Here is a 19,481-nt window from a genome sequence, read left to right on the forward strand (position 1 = left end):
TTAATAATTCAAGTAACGAGATTTTTCTAAAAATAAAAAACTTTATATTTTTTTTATTAGGTTATTTGAATTTTATAATTTAAGTTGTCGGTTTAACAAAATATCATGAATTGATTGAATTATAATTACTAAAATTACAAGTTTTTCATGACTTTTTTCATGTTATTCTTTACTTCAGGTATATTTAGGATTATAATAGTGATGGTAATTTAAAGTATTTTTTATTTAAAAATATATAAAAATAATTTTTTTATTTTTTGAAAATTATTTTTGACTTTAATGTATTAAAATAATAAAAAATTATTTTAAACAAAAAAATTTAAAATATAATTTAAACTACATTTGCAGACACATTCTGATATTTCCAGACGCATTCTGATATCAATATATAAATATTAATTTATTTTTAATCCAACGCCACAGCTAAGCACAATCCAAATCTATTATCCACTGTTATTATATACTTTATACACTAGTGGAAGAGTATAAAACAAAAGAGCTGAAAAGAAAGAAAGCTAGGGGCGGTCTGACGCTTTTAGGCTGGATGCTGAGGCCACCAACCGCATCTTTTGACAGCCTTCCATTCCATCGATGATACATCAGGCATACTAGTCCTACACTGGATTGAACCTCCCTGATCACCTGAATGAACAATAGAATACAATACAAAACGAAAGAAAAGGATATATTACTAGTATATAAAAAGGCTAAGAGGACCTTTTATTTCTCTCTTTTTTGAACATCATCTCAAAGATACCTGTTTTTGGTTTCTTTATTTCTTTTGGTGTTTAGAGATCTGAAACCGGATTCTATCTAAATGGGTTCATCCAGTCGATTGTTTAACAGACAAAGAACTGTTCATGAGATCTTTGGAGGAGGTTTTGGTAAGTGACTTTTTAATCCTTTCTCGATGATGATGATTCATATCTGCTTCATCAATTCCTATCATTAACTGCACTTGATTCCATTGGTGCAGTGGATAGACTTTGTATTTGTTTTCAGCTATTTAATTCTGTGAAGCCCTTTTCTTGTTTTGTTATCTTCGTAACGAAGGATTATAGATACTTCTTTGCTTCAATGGGTGTTATAATTTTTCTGTCAGTAGTTTTACTTGGTATATTTTTTGTTTAACAGTGGCGGATGTGATACTGTGGAGGCAAATGAATATTACACTTGGGATACTTCTAGTTACTCTATCTTCTTGGGTGGTGTTTGAGAGATCCGGTTACACTCTTCTATCACTTGTTTCTAGTGTTCTCCTCCTCCTTGCTGTCATTCTCTTTCTCTGGGCCAAATCTGCTGCAATTCTTAATCGGTACCTTCCAATGAAATTTTGATTCTTAACCATGATTAAAGGTTATATGGTGTCAGTTAATCCTGACCGATTTGAATATTCAACAATTCAATAAGATCGATTGCAAAAAATGTGGTATTTCGTATGCATTAAAACATTTTTTCAGAATTTTTCCTTGAGTTTTTTAACAATGCCGCTTCTCTGATGTCCAGTTAAGTGATAAGAAGTCGTAGGATTCACTCTAAGCGATGAAAGAACTAGGTTTAATAGGTGAATTTCAGTCACGGCCAAGGTTGGCATCAGTCCAGTGGATAGATGGCTATAAATCTTTATATGTTGGATGTTCACTCATAAATTGACTCCAGAATTAGTCGGCCGCATACATTTTCTCTTTGTCAATAGCAGAAAGCATGTCAGATGAAACCGAGGAGTTATTTTTCTCATAAGCAAATGGCATATGTATGATTTTGCAGAGATACTTTTCAGGGAATGCCATTGTTGTTTCTGGATTTGCTGGCCACTGAGTGTGATTCGTGATTCGCTTTAGAAGCTGCAGTTACTTCTGCCATTCATTTCGGCAAATTAACACATCTATAATAAATTTACCACCAAAATGAAATAATGACACTACCATTTTTTTCTACACAAATAACAAAATCATGATAATTCTGCATCCCGATCCTCTTAACATCTACAGGTGAAGTTCTCCCAAATCATCCCTTATTTTCATTTTAATGGAAGGAGAATGAGGACTATCAGTTTTTCAATTGAGTAATAATGAGTGTCCTAGATTTAATTTTCCAGTTTTAGAAAACTTGATGCTTTATTGGATTTTTTCCCATTGACCAGACCTGCTCCACCTTTACCACGGTTTCATCTGTCTGAAGAAACAGTGACTGAGGTTGCTTCTTTGATCCGCACTCGCTTGAATGCTTTGCTCTCAATTTCCCAGGACATTGCCTTGGGTAAGGATACAAAGTTGTTCTTGAAGGTAGCTGCATATCTGTTGCTGATATCTGTTGTTGGTGGCTTGACTGATTTTCTTACTCTGGGTTACGCCAGTAAGTTCACATCCTTTCTTCAAATATGTTCCTTATTTCCGAATCAAATTGAAAGAGAAAAAGAAATGACATTGTCCTTAGTACAAGGATGGACACTTTGAAAAGTGTGCATTCTTCATGTTCTCTCTATCTTTGTTCTCCGCAGTTATCTCTAAATCTACACATTTTTATGACAGGCCTTCTGATCGTTCTGACAATTCCAGCGCTCTATGAGAGATATGAAGATTATCTTGATAGATATGCAGGGATGGTGTTCAAGAAATCACACCAATTGTATCTGAAAGTTGATGTTGAGTGTATTGGCAGAGTCCAAAATTGGATTTTGGAGAGGCAGAAACTAAGTTGATTATCATTTTTCTTCTTATGGGATTTGTTATGTTTTGTGAGGTAAGGTGCCGAGGAGTGCTTAGGGTGGGCACCATGATCTATGAGCTTTGGGTGTGGGAGATTGCTCTTTTTTGTTTTGGTCCTTTTTTGAAACAATTTCTTTCCTCTTTGTACCTTCATTCCTAGCCGGAGTTTCTCGGCATCAATTGGAGCAGAAGAGACCCTGTATATCTCAGAAGGCAATATGGCTTTTTTTGCACTCAGCTACAACACTTTAATATATTCTCCCTTATTTTTATATTTATTTATGTGTTGGCACTAACTTTACCAACCACTATCGGCTTCACAAAGAAAAAACATTTCTTCAGGCCGTGTTTCGAGTCCAAAAGCTTCTTCAGAGGCAAAACACCTCAAAAAACCTCGACTCCTGCTTTTGATAGCCAATTGCATGTGTTGGCTATGCAGGTGGCGCAAAACTGCAGCCCCAAGCACAACCACAACCAGCACCAGCGGCGGACACCAACCTCGTTACTCGGAACTCCACGCACCGCGATATACCTCAAACAGAACTCTCAGGGTCTATAAATAACTCTAGTTACCATATACTTCCAAGAACGACTCTGGTGCTTGGCTGGAAGAAGCACTCTAGTTCCATACCAATATAGGAAATCGGGCCTAATTACTTATTTGATGCATAGGAAAACCACATCAATAATGGAGAGCTCTCTTCTATCGATTCCTTGCCAATATAGGACAAGCTTTCCTTTTTAACGAATTGCCCTAGTTTTTCCTACTGGTTATCCTGCCAACAATTCTCCTTGAGCAAAGGACTGCGCGGAAGAAGAGACATGGAGACTAGCAAGTCTAGAGGTAATGATAACAGTCGGTGCAACAATTGTCTCTTTGACTAGAAAGTATAGAAAACCATTATTGATATAACAAATATTTCTCTTATTTTCTCTCTCTCTCTATAGATGTATATGTGATAAATGTGTCATGCTACCATAGTTTTATTCCATTAAAAGACGAAGTAAGAAGAAGAATTTGGTTGGTAACCATCTAGGTGATGGCCAAGTGGTAAAGATTTGGGACTAAGAGATTTGCTCCCTCTATGGTCTCAGGTTCGAGTCCTTAGTTGCTCATATGATGGCCACTGGAGGCTTACATGGTCGTTAACTTCAGGGCCCGTGGGATTAGTCGTGGTGCGCGCAAACTGACCCGAACACCCACGTTAATTTAAAAAAAAAAGAAGAAGAATTTGGGTAAAAACTAATAATCATGATGGACACTATTAGCAACTAGTTCGATCAGTGTTCTTCAAACATGAAACCCTTTTTTAATTATTGATTTTAATTTTCTTTGTCAAAAAATAATTAGTAATTTTATGAATCGATCTTAAGGTTACAATTGGGGATGTTGGTGCCATGTTCTCCGTCTTTTTTAGCGTTTTGCTCTTGTTATTACTATTATTTTTTAGTAGAAAGTATAAAAACAATACTTAGTCTTTATGCAAGATATGATGAATCTAATATCTGATTTTTTTAAATAAAAGTTTTTAAAATTAATATTTATATAAATTCATATTATCTTGTGTTATTAATTAAATAATTAAATTTTAATTAGAATAAAAAAAATGACGGTGATAAAATTTAAACTCATAACTGTTTAGTCATTAAAATTTTGATATTAATCAAAGAATCATCTTAATTTAATAACTTAAATTATTTGATGAGTTTTCATGATATAATTTATATAATTTTATAAAATTTTTCAGGAAAAAAAGAAGCAGTTTCAAATCATTTTTTATGCTGCATCAATCCACAAAAAGATGTTTGTAAAAGTGTGTATAGAGAAACTCCAAAAGAAGTGCATTCCAATGAAGCAAGAACTTGTTCCGATCAAAAGAGTCAAGGTCATAATTCTACTATAGAAGAACTTATCGAAAATATGTTACCGCGAGTGTGGGGAAGCTTAAGAACATTTTAAAGAAAATGGGAGGATTATATATATTAGTTCTTAAGGTTTTCAAATTATTGTGATTCTTAATTTAAGCATAATATAAATATCTCATTTTTTTTATTAATTTAGTTACATTATTGGGCGTGCATGTCCATTTTATGAGTAGATAAGGGTTTCTTTTGAATTATCACCCCCAATCAGTGTTCGTCTTTTTTGATATTGCAATCCCTTTTGTTACTCAAGCACATTGTTATCCATAAAAACATATTTTGATGGATAGTTATTGATATTAAAAGAGGAGAGGAGCTAAATATTAAGAAATACAAAGATGATACAATTTTCTTTCTTTTTTCTTTAATTCACATGGTGTGTTCGAGCTAACTTAAGCGTACCTTGATTAATTTCAACAGGCCTGAAATTAATGACCAGGTAAGCATCCAATGACCATCAATATCATCAATTATAGGGCTCGAACCTGAAACCACAGGGAGAGCAAACCCCTTGATTCTAAACTATTACCATAGAGCCATCTACTAAATGGTTAATTCAATTTCCTTTTAGTTTGAGTTTGAAAGGAGAGAGATTCGATTAATATCATGATCTAGAGTTTAGGTTAATTGAGTTAACTTATAATTAACAAGTCCAATAACCTAGCTCGAGGCTTAGGTCAAGCTGGGATGGGATTCAAAATAGTGGCAGGAACACCATGGAATGAATGGATTTACTTGAAATGAAAAAGGTCTCGGATATAAGAATTTTTTATATCCAATATTAGTTATTGTATGTAGCCAGTGAATTTATCACTTAGATTATTTTTAGCAGTAGTGGCCACATTTCAAGTGAAGAGATCTCACCTCTTCCATTTCCTTTCCTTTCTTATGGCAGCTAGAAAATAAGTTATACATTTTAACAAGGTAGTTTTAACGATAGAAAAAGAAAAATGGTTTTTAAAATAAAAGTTGCAAACAAATGGTTATGATTATTTTAATATTTTAAATCAATTATTGATATTAAATCGGAAAAAAAATGAAACAACGAAGATCCTACAGATGTTTATATTGAATTTTATTCTCTTATTGATTATATCAAATCCAACTCTCTAAATTTTGCAACAATATTTGTTGTTGTTATTCTGTGTGATTAACATTAAATAAAGTAATTTAGAGTTCATATCAAAAGTAAGAAAATATATTACAAGGATGAGAGGGGACGATGTTAGTAGAAGTGATGAGAACTCGAGCCTTTATGGTGTGTTATTCAATGCTTATAGATTATAACATTTAGACACTGTATTTCTCCTCGATTAAGTGTTTTAAAATTTAGTAACAATCAATTTAGCATTCTAATGTTTGCACCATATATAAGAAATAGATTTTAATTTCAATTCTTTTCAAATAATTTTTATTATTTATTAAAAAAATTCATATCTAAAAAATTAATAAACATACTTTTTATTTATTAAATAATTCTTGTAGTAATTATTTTCATAAATTTGTTTTACATTTTCTATATATCCTTTTAATAGAATATGAACAAGAAAACCTAAAAAATGAGGTTAATCTATTATTAACCTTTTACAAAACAGTGTTCACTTTAACATTGTTTTTTCTTTTTAATTATATATTTTAATATTGTGTTTACCAGAGATTGAATTTTATAATTTGTTTCAATTTAATTTTTATGATGTTATTTTAGTCAAATGATCCAAGTTACAAGTTTTGAGTATTAACTTATGTTACCCAAACTTAAAGGGCATTAAGTGTGGGCTGAACGCCTAACTCAGGCGTGTTCCCCAGGCCCACGAGGTGCTAAACACACGATAACACATGAGTTCAAACACGTTACCCGAGCCCAAAAGGCATTAGGCATGGGTCCAGTACCTAAGCTTAGGCATGTTACCTAAACCCATAGGGTGTAGGGCCACACACCTAACACTTGAGCTTCGACATCATGCCCAGGCTTACAAGGATGATTGATATGGGCCTACTAATTGGGTCATGGTTATGATCTTCCAATCTATATTTTCAAAATGCAAAATGAGTTTAGGCTAACGAAGAATATTTTTCTAAAAAATATCAATAAATTTTAATCCATTAGTAGCCCTTTAAGTTTTTGTAGTATTTTTACGAAGACACTAAAAAAGTGGTATTCTTACGAAGACACTTAAGAATATATTTATTTTCTTTAACGAGGTCCTTAATATTTCTTGGTATAAGAAAAACAGGGTTATTTCAAAATACTTTGTAGGAGTACTTACGTGTGGTGTGATATTATAGCTGAAATAATGTTTATCTTAGTTGGAAAAATACTTGGGGGAACACTTTATGACGGTATAGGACATCATGGACTAAACAATACCCAGCTTCTTGCCTAATTAGCATGATAACCTTATTTTTATTGGAAAGTATCTTCCTGGTTAATAGGTAATTCCTCACAGGTTTTCTCCAATCTTTGTCGAGGGTGATTGGGGCGATCATGAGTCCTTTCCCCCCCACACTTGGCTTCTTAAAAGTTTCAATCCACATGTTCAGATGGATCTTTATTGAATTGTAACTTGCAAGTTTAAATAGAAGGTATGCCTGATTGTTGTCCTCCCTTGGATAATGGTGATTTCCTTACCTTCATTTTATTTAGAAAAATAATCTTGGATTTTTTTAGAGATACTTGAGCATGGTGGATTCTTTGACCTCATATATCCCTTTATATTGGCCAACAATCAACTGAGAGTCGTTATGAATATGAAGGGGTAAGCATTTAAACCCTTTACAAGTCCTAATCTGGCTAAAAGGGATTCATATTCTAATACTTGTTAGTAATTAGAAACTCAAAACAAACTTTATATTCAAAATCTTATCCCTCTAGACTTGTGAGCATTATTAATATACCATTCTCTTCAATATTAAAGAACTCATCCATAAATAACTTCCATGTAGGGGTTGATATGGTAGATTTGAAACTATTAGCTCAGTAAATGGTGTTTAAAAGCTTGATAGAGTTTTGTATTAATAAAGTATGGGCTCCTTAAAGGAGTATTCAACAATAAAGTCTACCAATATTTATCCCTCTATAGTCAACCTTTTTCAATATTAGAGACCAAACACCCCCAGCTCAATTGCTCAACTCACTAAGCATCCTCACGTATTAGGCTTGTGAGGAACTTGCTAAAGAGGTTGATTTATTAAAACTCTGATTTGGTAAGCTTGGAAGTTAAGCTTCAACTTTTTTAGGCTTGAATCAAAGCCAAGGCTACTTTTCTACTTTCAAATATCTTGTCCCAACTTATTAAAGGATCTTGCTAAAGTAATAAACCAGACACTAAATTTCATCCTCCTCTCTTACTAGCACTATGCTACTAATAGCCAAGTTTGTTATACCTCAATAGAGAAAAAGATTCTCATATGTCTTTAGTTATAATAAAACCATGATAGATAAGAGGTAGAATTTAAGTCCTTCGAAGACCTCCTAACACTCAGATGTCCATTCAAAGCTTTAAGTATTTTTTAAATTTTTTAAGAATGGCAAATTATGCTCCTTAAGATAACTAATAAAGTTATTGAGGGTGAATGACCTTCTTATGAGGCGCTGAAATTCCTTTATTAATTATGAGGGAGTCATGTTCTGTATGGCTTAAATTTTTTTAGGAATGGACTTTATCCCCTTGCTACTCAATAAGAATCTTAAAAGCTTTCCTCTTTTGATGAAAAATACACATTTGAAAAGATTAAGCTTTATTTGATATGAGTTTAGTACAGAGAAAACCTCTTCTAAATCTAGAAGATGTTGCTCAACATCATGTTCTTTACCAATATAGCATCCACATACTCTTCTATAATCCTTCTTAATTGATCCTTTAACACCTTATTTACCATTCACTTGTAGGTGGCTCCGATATTTTTTAGACCAAAAGGCATGACTTTATAACAAATATCCCTTCTCGATTATGAGTGATATCTTCTCTTCATCAATCAGATGCATATTGATTTGATGATACCCAGAGTTAGCATAGAGAGGGCTAAAGGATTTAAAACTTGCGGTAAAGTCCACCAATATATTAATTTTAGAGAGAGAGGAAAATATCTTCGTTCAAGCTTGTAAAGTCTACACACATGCGCTATTTGGCAACCAATCAAGGAACATCACCTCACAATTAAATCTAGCAGCAAGTAATTTCTCCACCTCATCTGTTATTGCCCTTTTTTTCACCCTCGAAACTCTTTTCTTCTTCTTCTTTTGATGGATAAGGGAGAAAGTTGGTCAACCTTTAGTTGATGTGTGGTTACCCTAGGGCTAATCCTGGACATGTTTGTATGCCTAATGGAAAACTTGATTTTTTAGATGTTAAAAAGCTCTATCAAGGCTTACTCTTGTCTTAGGTTTAAAATAAACTCCTATTTTCATAGTTTCCCTCTCTCTTTTTAGAGACACATCCTTTAACTATTCAACAACCTTTATCTTTACTTATATTTTTTCTTTCTCAAAACCATGTTGATCCACTATTAGGGTATTTTTGCCTTTTAAACACGAAAAAGCACATTGTTTGGAAGACCTTTAGTTTTTTTGTACTGTAGCTACCCTTCTATAAACGAGGAATTTCAAGGCTAAATACTTTGTACTAATAACTATATTAATTTAGTGGAGAAGGGGCCTTCTTATAATGATGTTGTAAGCCAAACTCATATCAATAACCATAAAGGTTTGTCAGAGAGTTAGGCATTTGAGGTAGATATTGATAGTAATAGGGATCTTTAAGGTGCCCTTCACTGGCATGCCTAAACCTGTGATCCTAATAAGAGAAGTCTAAGTATCCTTATTTATGCCATCACATCACTAGATATGATATTAATTGCACTATCATAATTTACCGACACTCTATAGACATATTTGTTGGACAAAATAGTTAAGATGACCAGAGCATCCTCATAAGGAAAAATCACTCCTACCCCATCTTTTAGGGTGAAGAAAAAGCTCATGCTATATGTTTGGTAGATAAGAAACAATAAGGACTTACTTCTCATATTTTGTTTTTCTACTTCCATTATTGCTCTCTACAGAGGTGTCACGTAAAATCACATTGATCTTTAACGGTGCTTGGTTATGCTAGCTAGTCTCTTTTATGTCTTGTTCAATATAGGTGTCCCCTTTTATAAATTATTGGATATAACCCTTGGCTATTAGCCATTTGATCTCCTTCTTTAAGGCAATGTATTATTCGATATCATCTCTTTATCCTAATAAAACATATAAAATTTTATGGAGGTGTGAGTGTAAGGAATTATTTTAATTGGTAAGGGATATTGGATAAATTCTTTACCCTTAATAACAATAAAAACTTCAGTGATGGTTTTGTTAAGAAAAGTAGAAAATTTACAAGGATATGTTGAATATTAATGAGTTAACCCTTTCCTATTATTCCTTAAGCTTCAGTTTATAATAAGAGAGTGATTAAGCTTAGAAAGTTTGTCTTGTTGACTTTTCTTATAAAATCAAGGTGATTTATGCCATATTATACTAGCCTTTTCCATCCATAAATGATTCTTTATATCTTGCTTCACCTTGAGCAAGCTTGTATCTAACATAGTATAATCTCCCACCATAAAGCATGTTCCTAGGACTTATTATTTATAAGCTTAGTTCATCTTGATTGTTTTAACTACAACTCCAGGCTTGTTTGAGCTTAATAGTTTGTTTAGGATTTCAGGTTTAATCATCTGTTTTGGGTTAGTTTTGTGAGTAGGCTAATTTAGCCTGCAAGGATAGATCCATTAGGATTTTTATTTTCAAGAGTATAAATATTCTTTGTAATGACAAAATATTAGGACTTGATAATACCATTGTTGTTGAATTTATTCATATTGTGTGAGAAAAATTCTTGTATTATTTGGCTCTCTAATGAACTAAATTGACTTATCAAAGATTAATTAACCTCGTGGCATCTTCCTTATATTTCTACTTCGTGAATTGATATTTGTAGGGTAAGAATTCTTATTTTGATAATATTGGTGTCTTAGAATGGATTTTCATTATGTCATACTATTATCAAACCTATTTTGGCTTTTCAGAATTCATTATTAATCTTGTTGTGGGTTTCATAACCTCATGATTATGAGATTCGCATCACATGCCCAACTTTTAGGCTATGGCATCATGCCCAAGCCCATATAGGCATTTAGTATTGGATAAGAAATTAAGCTCATAACTATGATCTAGGCCTAATCTATGTATTCAAAGCCTAAAATAGGCTTGGGCTACCTAAGAATATTTTTCTAAAAAATATCAATAAACCTTGATCCATCAATTGGTTAATCTGATCAATTCATTAATGGTCGACAAGTATGATGGTTTTAATGATGATCTTGCACATATTTTATGTGTATCTTATGGGTGACTTTAAAAATCCACGCTAATCAACTTGGTTTACAGGTGTGGTTCTTGCTATATTAACCGCATCATTTGGTAAGAATTTCATGATTTGGATCATGGGTTTAACAAGCTAACCCGAGTTTACTTGAATCTTTTTTTGTCCTTTTTTAATTGATTTTTTTTCAATTTCATCCTTCAATATTGGGTTGATTGAGAATTGGACATCATAATTTATTTTGATTTACTTTCTATGGAATTATTATGGTCTTATGATTCAAGTAGTGGTTTTGGTGGGTTAACTCAGGTTGACTTGAGTCATTTGTTTTGTGTTTTTTTAATTAAATTTTATTTTAATTTCATCGTACAACATTGGGTTGATTAGAGATTAGTTTTAATAATTTATTTCGATTTACTTTTTATGAAATTATTAAGGTCTTATAACTAAGGTTGTATATTTGGCAGGTTAACTCAAATTGACTCGGGTCAATCTAATATATTATTGTCATAATACTTAAAAACAAAGATGTCTTGAAATTTCTTTTGAATTACTTTATTTTTATATAAGTCATTTAGGTTGTATTTAAACTTGCCTAGTCAATCAAGTCATATTGGATCAACTTTTATATTGTTTAAAATTCTCTTTTTACTAGAAAACACATTAATAATGTTTAAACATTTTAAATTTTTTTTTTGATCAAACCTATAACATAGTATTAACTATTATGACTAGGAAGTGGAAGGACGGGTAACAAAAAATTATTTAGGTAAATTTGATTTAATCGATTAATAAAGGGTAACATTGTTAACCAACATATTCATATAAAGAATTTTAAAAAATAATTCAAAGAAAAACTTGGAAAAGTATTCAATAAATTATGGTTGCACAGTAGAAATTTCATACTGGGACTAAATGAATATGTTAACTCACATGGATTTTTTTAAATAAAAAAAATTCTTAATTTATTTTGTGATATATCCTTACGAGAAAAGGGAATAACAACATCATTAATCCTTGAGGTATTACATTTATGTCATATTAAACCTTATGGTATCATAAATGACAATCGACTTCTTATACTTTATATAATGTGTTACTTAAGATCTTTCCATCAAAACTTTGTTAACTTCTTCTATTATGATATGAATTAAGGAAAAATTAGGACACAGGAGTCACAACTCTAAGTTGGTGTTGCCGTTGGCACACTACCTTTTTTCTAATAACACAGTATTTTCTAGTCAATGGATGTATATAAAATAAAATTTAAATCAACATTAATTAATTTATAAAATTTATGATTCATATCATAAAATTAAAATAATTTTATAAATAATAAATTAAAATAAATTATAAAATTTAATATCTAGTAAATCTATTATTGAAGAATAAATTAAAAAAAATAACTTTTCTTTTTTAAATCTTAGCATTGAATTGGTGAACAATAAAAAGTAAATGTTTTGTTTTTGTATTATTCATCTCTTTCGCTAATAAGGTGCTTAACTTATGCTTCGTTACAAGTTAATTTAGTATTGTGATAATATTTGTTTTTTAAAATATTTTTTAAATTTTTTTATTAAAATAATATATTTTTTATTTTTTAAAATTTATTTTTTATATCAACACATCTAGAAAACTTAAACACACTAAAAAAAATTAATTTCAACTAAAAACATTGTTACACCGCGAAGGCATATATTTACTTCATAGCCCCGTGTGAAACTTTTGTCCACCTTTTTGATAATTCTAGTTTTTCTCATTCTTTATTTTGATGAATTAAAAAAAAAAATCTATCTCCAATGCTAAAGCATATGAAGGCTAGAAACAACGGCAACAATTTCAGTCTATAAGCAGCCCAAGTTCAATCCACTAAGCAAAACGATTAGTACCCAAGAGGGTGAATGGGGACAAGTAAAAATAATTGAGTACCAAAAAGATCACCAATCAAATTATTTCAAAGCATTTTGAGTTTCTATAATCTCCCTTGCAGGACTCCTCATCTAAATAAGAGAAATGACAAGGGCAGATAGTTAACTTATTGTTCTCGGGACTCCTTCCATCTTCTCCACGCATTTTAGCCTTTTCCATCATGTTCAAGCTCGAGATGATTCTAAGCTTCTGACAAATTTCTTTGCCTGACATGTATAAGAAGAGTAAACTTTGAGCCACAGAAAGTATTTAGTAAACAAAAGACCAAATGCGTGCCTGCTGAAATTAGTTAAACAATCGATCAAGCATGCTTGAAGACACAGGGAAGAAAGACAGACCGGAGGAATTTGAATGCAAGTGTACAGACCAGATTATTAAAAACAAAGTAGAAACGGAGAGAACTAAGCTCTTAAAATGGAGAAACATAATACTACGTGGAGAAAGAATTTGAACAATCTGTACCTGTTCTAAAGTTAGAAACATTATCACGTTCCAAGATCCCAGCCTTCCAAAATTTGGAATAAAGCCCTTGTAGAAAGCAAGTGGGCCCTGGAAATAACATCTGATTCTTTAAGTTTTCCATAGTAAAATTTACTCTGAAAACATATAATAGCTTAGAATATCCATACAGAACAAATACTACCGCTTAAAGTTAAAAGGCAGAATAATGCTGGCGATGTAAACTAGTTTGCTGGATTTCTTTCATTAAATAATACATGGACATCCGACAGGAGATCAGTTAACTAATTAATTTTGATTAAGGTATCTATGGAACAGATATGTTAAGGCCATGTCACCATGATTTTAACAACTTTCCTATGTTCTGCTGACAATAGTTAATGATTATTACCAAACTTCTAGCGTCCTCGCATTGCTCAAAACATAAAACAAAAGGTACTAGCACTTACTTTATGCTATAGCTATAGGCAAAGTCATTTTTATGTCAATGGCTAGAGAAATAGTTTTCCTATCTAAGAGAGAGATATAAAGTTGAAAGGTAAGCATACATCATTCTTCAAGGTCTTGATGAAACAGTCAAGTGTGTTTTTGTAAGTAGAATCCCCCATCATTCTTGACTTGACCTGCAAAATTAAATTTAAAAAGGAGCTAAAAAACAATAGGCGTTAAAAGGAGCCATCCTTCTGAAATACTTGACAGGAAAACAATTAACATGTTATCGACCCTGATGTTTATCAACAAAAGTTACTAATTGTATATAGATGCTGGTTAATTTTGAGCGAGAGATAATATGAGCACTGATTGCATAGGCTATCCTTATCTTGTGAAAAACTAGAGAGTTCATAAGGATATAGATGGTTTACCACATCAACAGGGGAACCGATACAAACAGCAAAAAAACCCGCCCCCAGACCAGCAAAAAGATGAGTGACAACATTGTCTGTGAATCCAGGAATTTTCAAAATTGTCTGCATTGAATTGTAAAATTAGAAGTGGTACAAAACATTCTATGCAATTGAGAGAGAGAAAAAAGGCATCAAAATTGTTGCATGTTGAGTGTACCTCCTTCACTTGATCATAGCTGGCCAGTTCGGCAGCATTTATAATAGCATTTCTTGCTATATTGGGTCCAATCCCAGTCCAGAGTGCCCCAACTCCTTCCTGAATATTAGAAAACCAAGTAAAAACAGGCCGACTAATATAAAGGTTATATTTTTAAATTCTCTTTATCCTCGTCTAGATACACAACCTGTCTCACAATCGTGGAGTACGCATTCAAAGCTCCAGAATAGCGCCTTGGTACACCGGCTGGTAGTTTCCCTTCAGCCTGAAGTCTAACTTTCACAAGATCAGTTGGATTTGCCACAGCGATTCCAATGGCACCTGATTGATGAGACAAGTACATCAACAACACAGAAAGAAAGCAGGCCCTCTGGCAATGGCATCAGAATCAAGAATGAACGTATTGGTTAAAAAAATTTTCTTTCAAGTTCTTCCAAAACACTGGCAAATCAAGCTCACCGGTAGTAAGTGCAGCAAGAATCTTCTTGGTCAAAGGAACATCTCCAACAAAGTCACTGCCCACATACAAGTTCTTCACCTGACAACCACCATGGATTTTCAAATGTCACAGTAATCAGAAACCAAACAGAACATATAATGAAATAAATATAACTACTTCACAATGAAAGAGCATTTAGAAACCCACAGGTTCATATAACCCAATCCGTAACCCTCCATAAACGCATTGCCGATGCAATCCGGGTACAATTCCTTTCCAGAGCGCTGCCAAACCTTCTTCCCTTGCAATGGTAGCAACCGTGCCCAACATGCCCCTGTATTTTGGCAAGGCCACTCCATCTCCTGCAACAGCCGACTTTTGTAACTGCAGCCTAACTTTTGCAGTGTCCAATGGAATTGTGCATATCTACATTAATGGATAGTTAGCCTTAATCAATTCTCTTTTCCGAATCTTAACACTTAGCAATTTACTTGCGTGGGATAATAAATAAAGATACGGAAATCCCAACAATTTAATTTAGCAGATAAAGCATAGAAACAGCATAATTCAAGATACAATCTGCATGAGAATGACTTCCCAGTACCATTTAATTTTCAACTAACAAATCAAATCAATTGCTGGGGATGATAATATAAAGAAACCAGATTTATATTAAATGAAAAATGTGATTTTAAATTTTTTTAAAGCTAGTCTTTAATATTAAAAACCACTTTTAAACACTCTACTAAACATTATAAACACGAATTTAACATTAAAAAAACACTTCTAATCAACTCATAATTTAATTTTTTAGATCCAGAACTTCATATTCATGTAAAGAAAGTTTTTATTTGATGATGATCTTGTTCCGTAATTTGGCCGGATTAGACATTTTCTTATTCTTCTCTCTCATGTTTACATTTATTTAATTTTTCATGATTTTTGCTTCATATTTTGCTAATTTTCAAACATATAAATTAAGTTAATTAAAATAAATGGTATTAGAAATTAAAATTAAGAAATGTTTAAAAGGCCATTTGTGGGGGCGAAAAATTAAGTGGTTGTCTTTTTCTTTAATTAAAGATTAAAAGGATATATCTGAGAGTACACTGACGATTATAATTTAAAATATATTTTTTAAATATATTAAAATAATATTTTTATTTATATCTTAAAATTTATTTTTATATCAATATGTTAAAACAATCTAAAATCATGAAAAAAAATAATTTTAAAAAAAAAAATTTAAATTTTAAAAAAAAAATTGTATAAAAACTATCCACGAGACACAAAAACCTAGTCATCTCCGTCTCTACAAGTAAACGTGTTTATGTCAAAGTCGTATTCGATTTTTCCTGTTCCATAACAGTAACTAAAGCAAGGGTGTTAAAAGGACAGATGTGGCTTTCACTAAAACATCAAAACATCATCAGAAGTTTTATTCAGGACCTATAATTTCCTTAAAAAATATTAGATTAGGCCATACATCAAATTATTTTAGGCATAAAACATGATCAAATCAAGAAAAACATGGCCAGCCAAACAAAGAAACTGGGACCAATTCATTGGAACAGTATAGTTACCTCAGCAAAACATGCGGCGAAAGCACTGCTGGCAAAAGTTCCGGCGAAGGAGATATCGGATTTGCCTTTGGAATCGGCCACCATCTTTGTTGTGGTTCAGCTGGATGGAGCAGGAGACAGATGATGATGAGGGCCGTGAAAGGAAGATAGAAAAAGGACTCACTGACTATATATATATATAGAAGGAGAAAAGGGGAAAATGGAGAGCGAATTTTGGGAAAAGTGACCAGAGAACACCACAGGTTGTGCAATTGGATTGGGACCTTTTTTGTTATCTTTGCCTCTCCTGTAATGTCCCCCCTTCTGCTCTTCATCGTCATCCCTCGTTTATAATTTCGTAACCCCCACAGCACTACCTGCTACTCGCCTCAGCCTGCCAACTATGGAAATTCTGTTTTAACTCCTTATTTTATTTACATGGAAAAAAAAATCTTTTACGTTTTATCATAGGATAGCCATGAAGGTATTAAAATTACAATTAAAAAAAAAATTTAAAGCCATGTTGGAAAAAAAAATATAATTTTAATTTACTGATATAAAAAATAAAAAAAAGTTATTTTAATATATTTTTAAGTAAATAATATTTTAAAAATAAATTATATTACATTCTCAAATATCCTCTAAATAGGATAAAAGTTATTATAAAATTGACTTAAAAAAATTAGTAAAGATATTTTTTTGCTTAATGAAATTATTATTTTATTGTTGAAAGTAAAATAAAAATATTTAGCTTTTGCTAATGGTTATGTGTTTCCTACAAAATTAAAATGGATAATGAAGTTATCGTCATACTTTTTAAAGGAAAAAAAGGTTAAACATGCCAGAAAGAGGTTTCCTTTTCCTTCCCTTTTTGTTTAAACAGTTTAATAACAAAATTACCTTTCAAATCCACAAAAAAACTAATGCAAGTTTCAAGGGCGTTTTTGTTATTTCATTTTGGTTTTTTTGTTGTTATTTTGTTGTTATTTTTAAATTTAGTTTGTTGTTATTTTTAAATTTAGTTAGGGGCTATTTGATAATTTTAAATAATTAAATATTATTTTTTAAAAAAATTATTGATACGTGCAGAGTTCGTTTGATTACCAAAATCCTCTATTTACATTAATGTTAGAAGCAAAGAGTCATTCTCTTTTTGGCGGTGAGTTGTGTGCTCACAGTAGGAGTCCAGATAGGCTGTGATAAAGTTTTTTTTTTTTCTTGTTTTATCTTCTTGCAGCAGTTTAAAATTCACTTCAGCCCTTCTAAAAAATAATTTTATCTTCCGGTTTGTGCTTATATCGATGTTGGTTTTTATTATTTTAATTATTATTTATTTTGTTTTTAATATCTCTTGAAGGTTAGTTATTTTTTTTTTATATTTAAGCATTTTATTCCATTTAGTTTTCGTATCCATATATATTTGAGCATTTTATTCCATTTAGTTTTCGTATCCAATCTGGTTTACTTTCTTTCGATTGTTTTTTTTATATTTTTATTGATTTATTTTTTTTAATTTCATTTCTCACTATTTTATTGCATTTATTTTTTAATTCAATTTTGATCTTTATTTTTTTATTACTATTTTCTTATCCTTTTCTTCATTTATTTATTTTTGATTTTTTCCTTTAACATTTAAGTTCATTTAGTTTTTTAATCTAATTTTGATCCTTATTATTTCGATTAAATTTTTTTTATCATTTTCTTAATTTATTTTGTTTTTTAATTTATACTCTAATTAATTTCTTTTATTTTGTTTATATATCATATTTGTTCTATAATATTTGGGTTTTAAATTATTTTACGATTATAAATTTTAATTTGTTGTTTTTTTTATAATTGTTTTCCTATAGGGTAATTTCAACCTCATAACTGAAGTCGATTTAAGTTCGGTCTTTTTTTGGGTCCTTTCATTAAAAATTGATATATAGTTTTTTTTAAATTCATCATTTGACATTTACTTATTAAGTCCTTAACAACTATTTATTTCATTATCCTTTTTGTTGAGTTGTCCCAATCTCATATTATAGTTAACCATGGTTGACTTAATTTTTTTTCCTCAAATTTTTTTATGAAATTGATTTTTTTTTTTTTTACAATTTCATCCTTTGACATTAAATTATTAGCCCTTGAGCTATGTGATTTTTCTATTTTTTTTATTGGGTTATTTTAAATGCAAGTTAGTCAAGTTAACTCAGGTTATCACGAGTTTTTTTTCTCAATTTTTTTTTTAACTTCGATCTTTTTTACTAGATCTTTTTTTTTTTGAAAGCCTAATTGTTTTATTCTGATCTCATATCATCGATGACGAGTTAGTTGAATTAACCTAGGTTAACTTAGGTTTTTTCTCCTAGACTTTTTTTGTGACACATTGTCTTAATTAAAGGTAACAAACAAGTAGATATTGGGTATAACATAAAATATATAAAGTTATTTGAGTAATCATTAAAGGATTCATTACCCTAATTGAATTAGAAGAAAAACAATTCATCTATTTTCAAATAGCACTGATTGTGAAATCATTGGTCAAAGAGGAAAGAGATTTGAAAAAAGTTTCAAAGTTTCAAATTTTATTCAAAGAATTAATGACTATACTATTCAGAACTAAAATAATTTAACAAAGCAACGTACTCCATACTATAATGTTTAAATTAGAGCATTCTTGATAAAGGAATAATAATTACATTGAAAAACTAGTCACTGAAAAATTAAGTCAAACTAATTATAATTTTTTTAATATTTGAGGGATCGTGACAGGTTATAAGATATTGTACTTGGTTTTTAAATATAAATCAATAAAATATTAAATTAATAATAAATTTTAGGATTATAATTTATATTTAGGCCAACTTATTAGAGAATATAATGGGTCACACACATAAGAATCATTGGTCAGAAATTAAAATGAGATGATTAATCAAATGTGATTTAATTTTAAATAAATGTTAGAAATTAAGAATTAGAATGTAATTAATATAGGGATTATAATTCTAGACCCAGAAAAAATCAAGTATGGACTTGAGTGAATAAATTTCTA

At 31.0% G+C, this 19,481-nt stretch overlaps 2 protein-coding genes across 3 annotated transcripts; one reads left to right on the plus strand and one right to left on the minus strand.

Moving 5' to 3' along the window:
• The first annotated feature begins 481 nt into the window (after nucleotides 1-481).
• LOC105114326 (Reticulon family protein) lies at nucleotides 482-2,986 on the plus strand. 2 transcript variants are annotated; one of them, XM_011010844.1, is made up of 5 exons: nucleotides 482-683; nucleotides 793-884; nucleotides 1,135-1,315; nucleotides 2,144-2,355; nucleotides 2,532-2,986. In XM_011010844.1, exons 2-5 carry the CDS (start codon nucleotides 818-820, stop codon nucleotides 2,699-2,701), a joined length of 630 nt encoding a protein of 209 aa, XP_011009146.1. In that variant the 5' UTR covers nucleotides 482-683; nucleotides 793-817; the 3' UTR covers nucleotides 2,702-2,986. The 2 variants fall into 2 exon arrangements, with proteins under 2 accessions (XP_011009146.1, XP_011009145.1); XM_011010843.1 differs by having other exon boundaries at nucleotides 482-884.
• Nucleotides 2,987-12,841: 9,855 nt separating this feature from the next.
• Nucleotides 12,842-16,634, minus strand: PUMP1 (plant uncoupling mitochondrial protein 1). Its single transcript, XM_011010847.1, has 9 exons — nucleotides 16,469-16,634; nucleotides 15,093-15,311; nucleotides 14,906-14,984; nucleotides 14,634-14,767; nucleotides 14,447-14,545; nucleotides 14,248-14,352; nucleotides 13,933-14,007; nucleotides 13,388-13,474; nucleotides 12,842-13,131 (listed from the first exon to the last, which is right to left on the minus strand). The coding sequence occupies exons 1-9, from the start codon at nucleotides 16,550-16,552 to the stop codon at nucleotides 13,090-13,092; spliced, it is 924 nt and encodes a 307-aa protein (XP_011009149.1). The 5' UTR covers nucleotides 16,553-16,634; the 3' UTR covers nucleotides 12,842-13,089.
• Nucleotides 16,635-19,481: the final 2,847 nt, after the last annotated feature.

This window comes from Populus euphratica, unplaced genomic scaffold (genome assembly GCF_000495115.2).
Source record: "Populus euphratica unplaced genomic scaffold, PopEup_1.0 scaffold519.1, whole genome shotgun sequence".
Classification (NCBI taxonomy): Eukaryota; Viridiplantae; Streptophyta; class Magnoliopsida; order Malpighiales; family Salicaceae; genus Populus; species Populus euphratica.

Coding starts and splice junctions, on each gene's coding strand:
- LOC105114326 (XM_011010843.1), top strand. CDS start 818: ATGGGTTCATCCAGTCGATTGTTTAACAGACAAAGAACTGTTCATGAG. Junction 1,316..2,143: donor TCTGCTGCAATTCTTAATCG/GTACCTTCCAAT, acceptor CCCATTGACCAG/ACCTGCTCCACCTTTACCAC. Junction 2,356..2,531: donor TCTTACTCTGGGTTACGCCA/GTAAGTTCACAT, acceptor TTTTTATGACAG/GCCTTCTGATCGTTCTGACA.
- PUMP1 (XM_011010847.1), bottom strand. CDS start 16,552: ATGGTGGCCGATTCCAAAGGCAAATCCGATATCTCCTTCGCCGGAACT. Junction 14,008..14,247: donor TCGGTTCCCCTGTTGATGTG/GTAAACCATCTA, acceptor TTAATTTTGCAG/GTCAAGTCAAGAATGATGGG. Junction 13,132..13,387: donor TGTTTCTAACTTTAGAACAG/GTACAGATTGTT, acceptor TATACATGTCAG/GCAAAGAAATTTGTCAGAAG.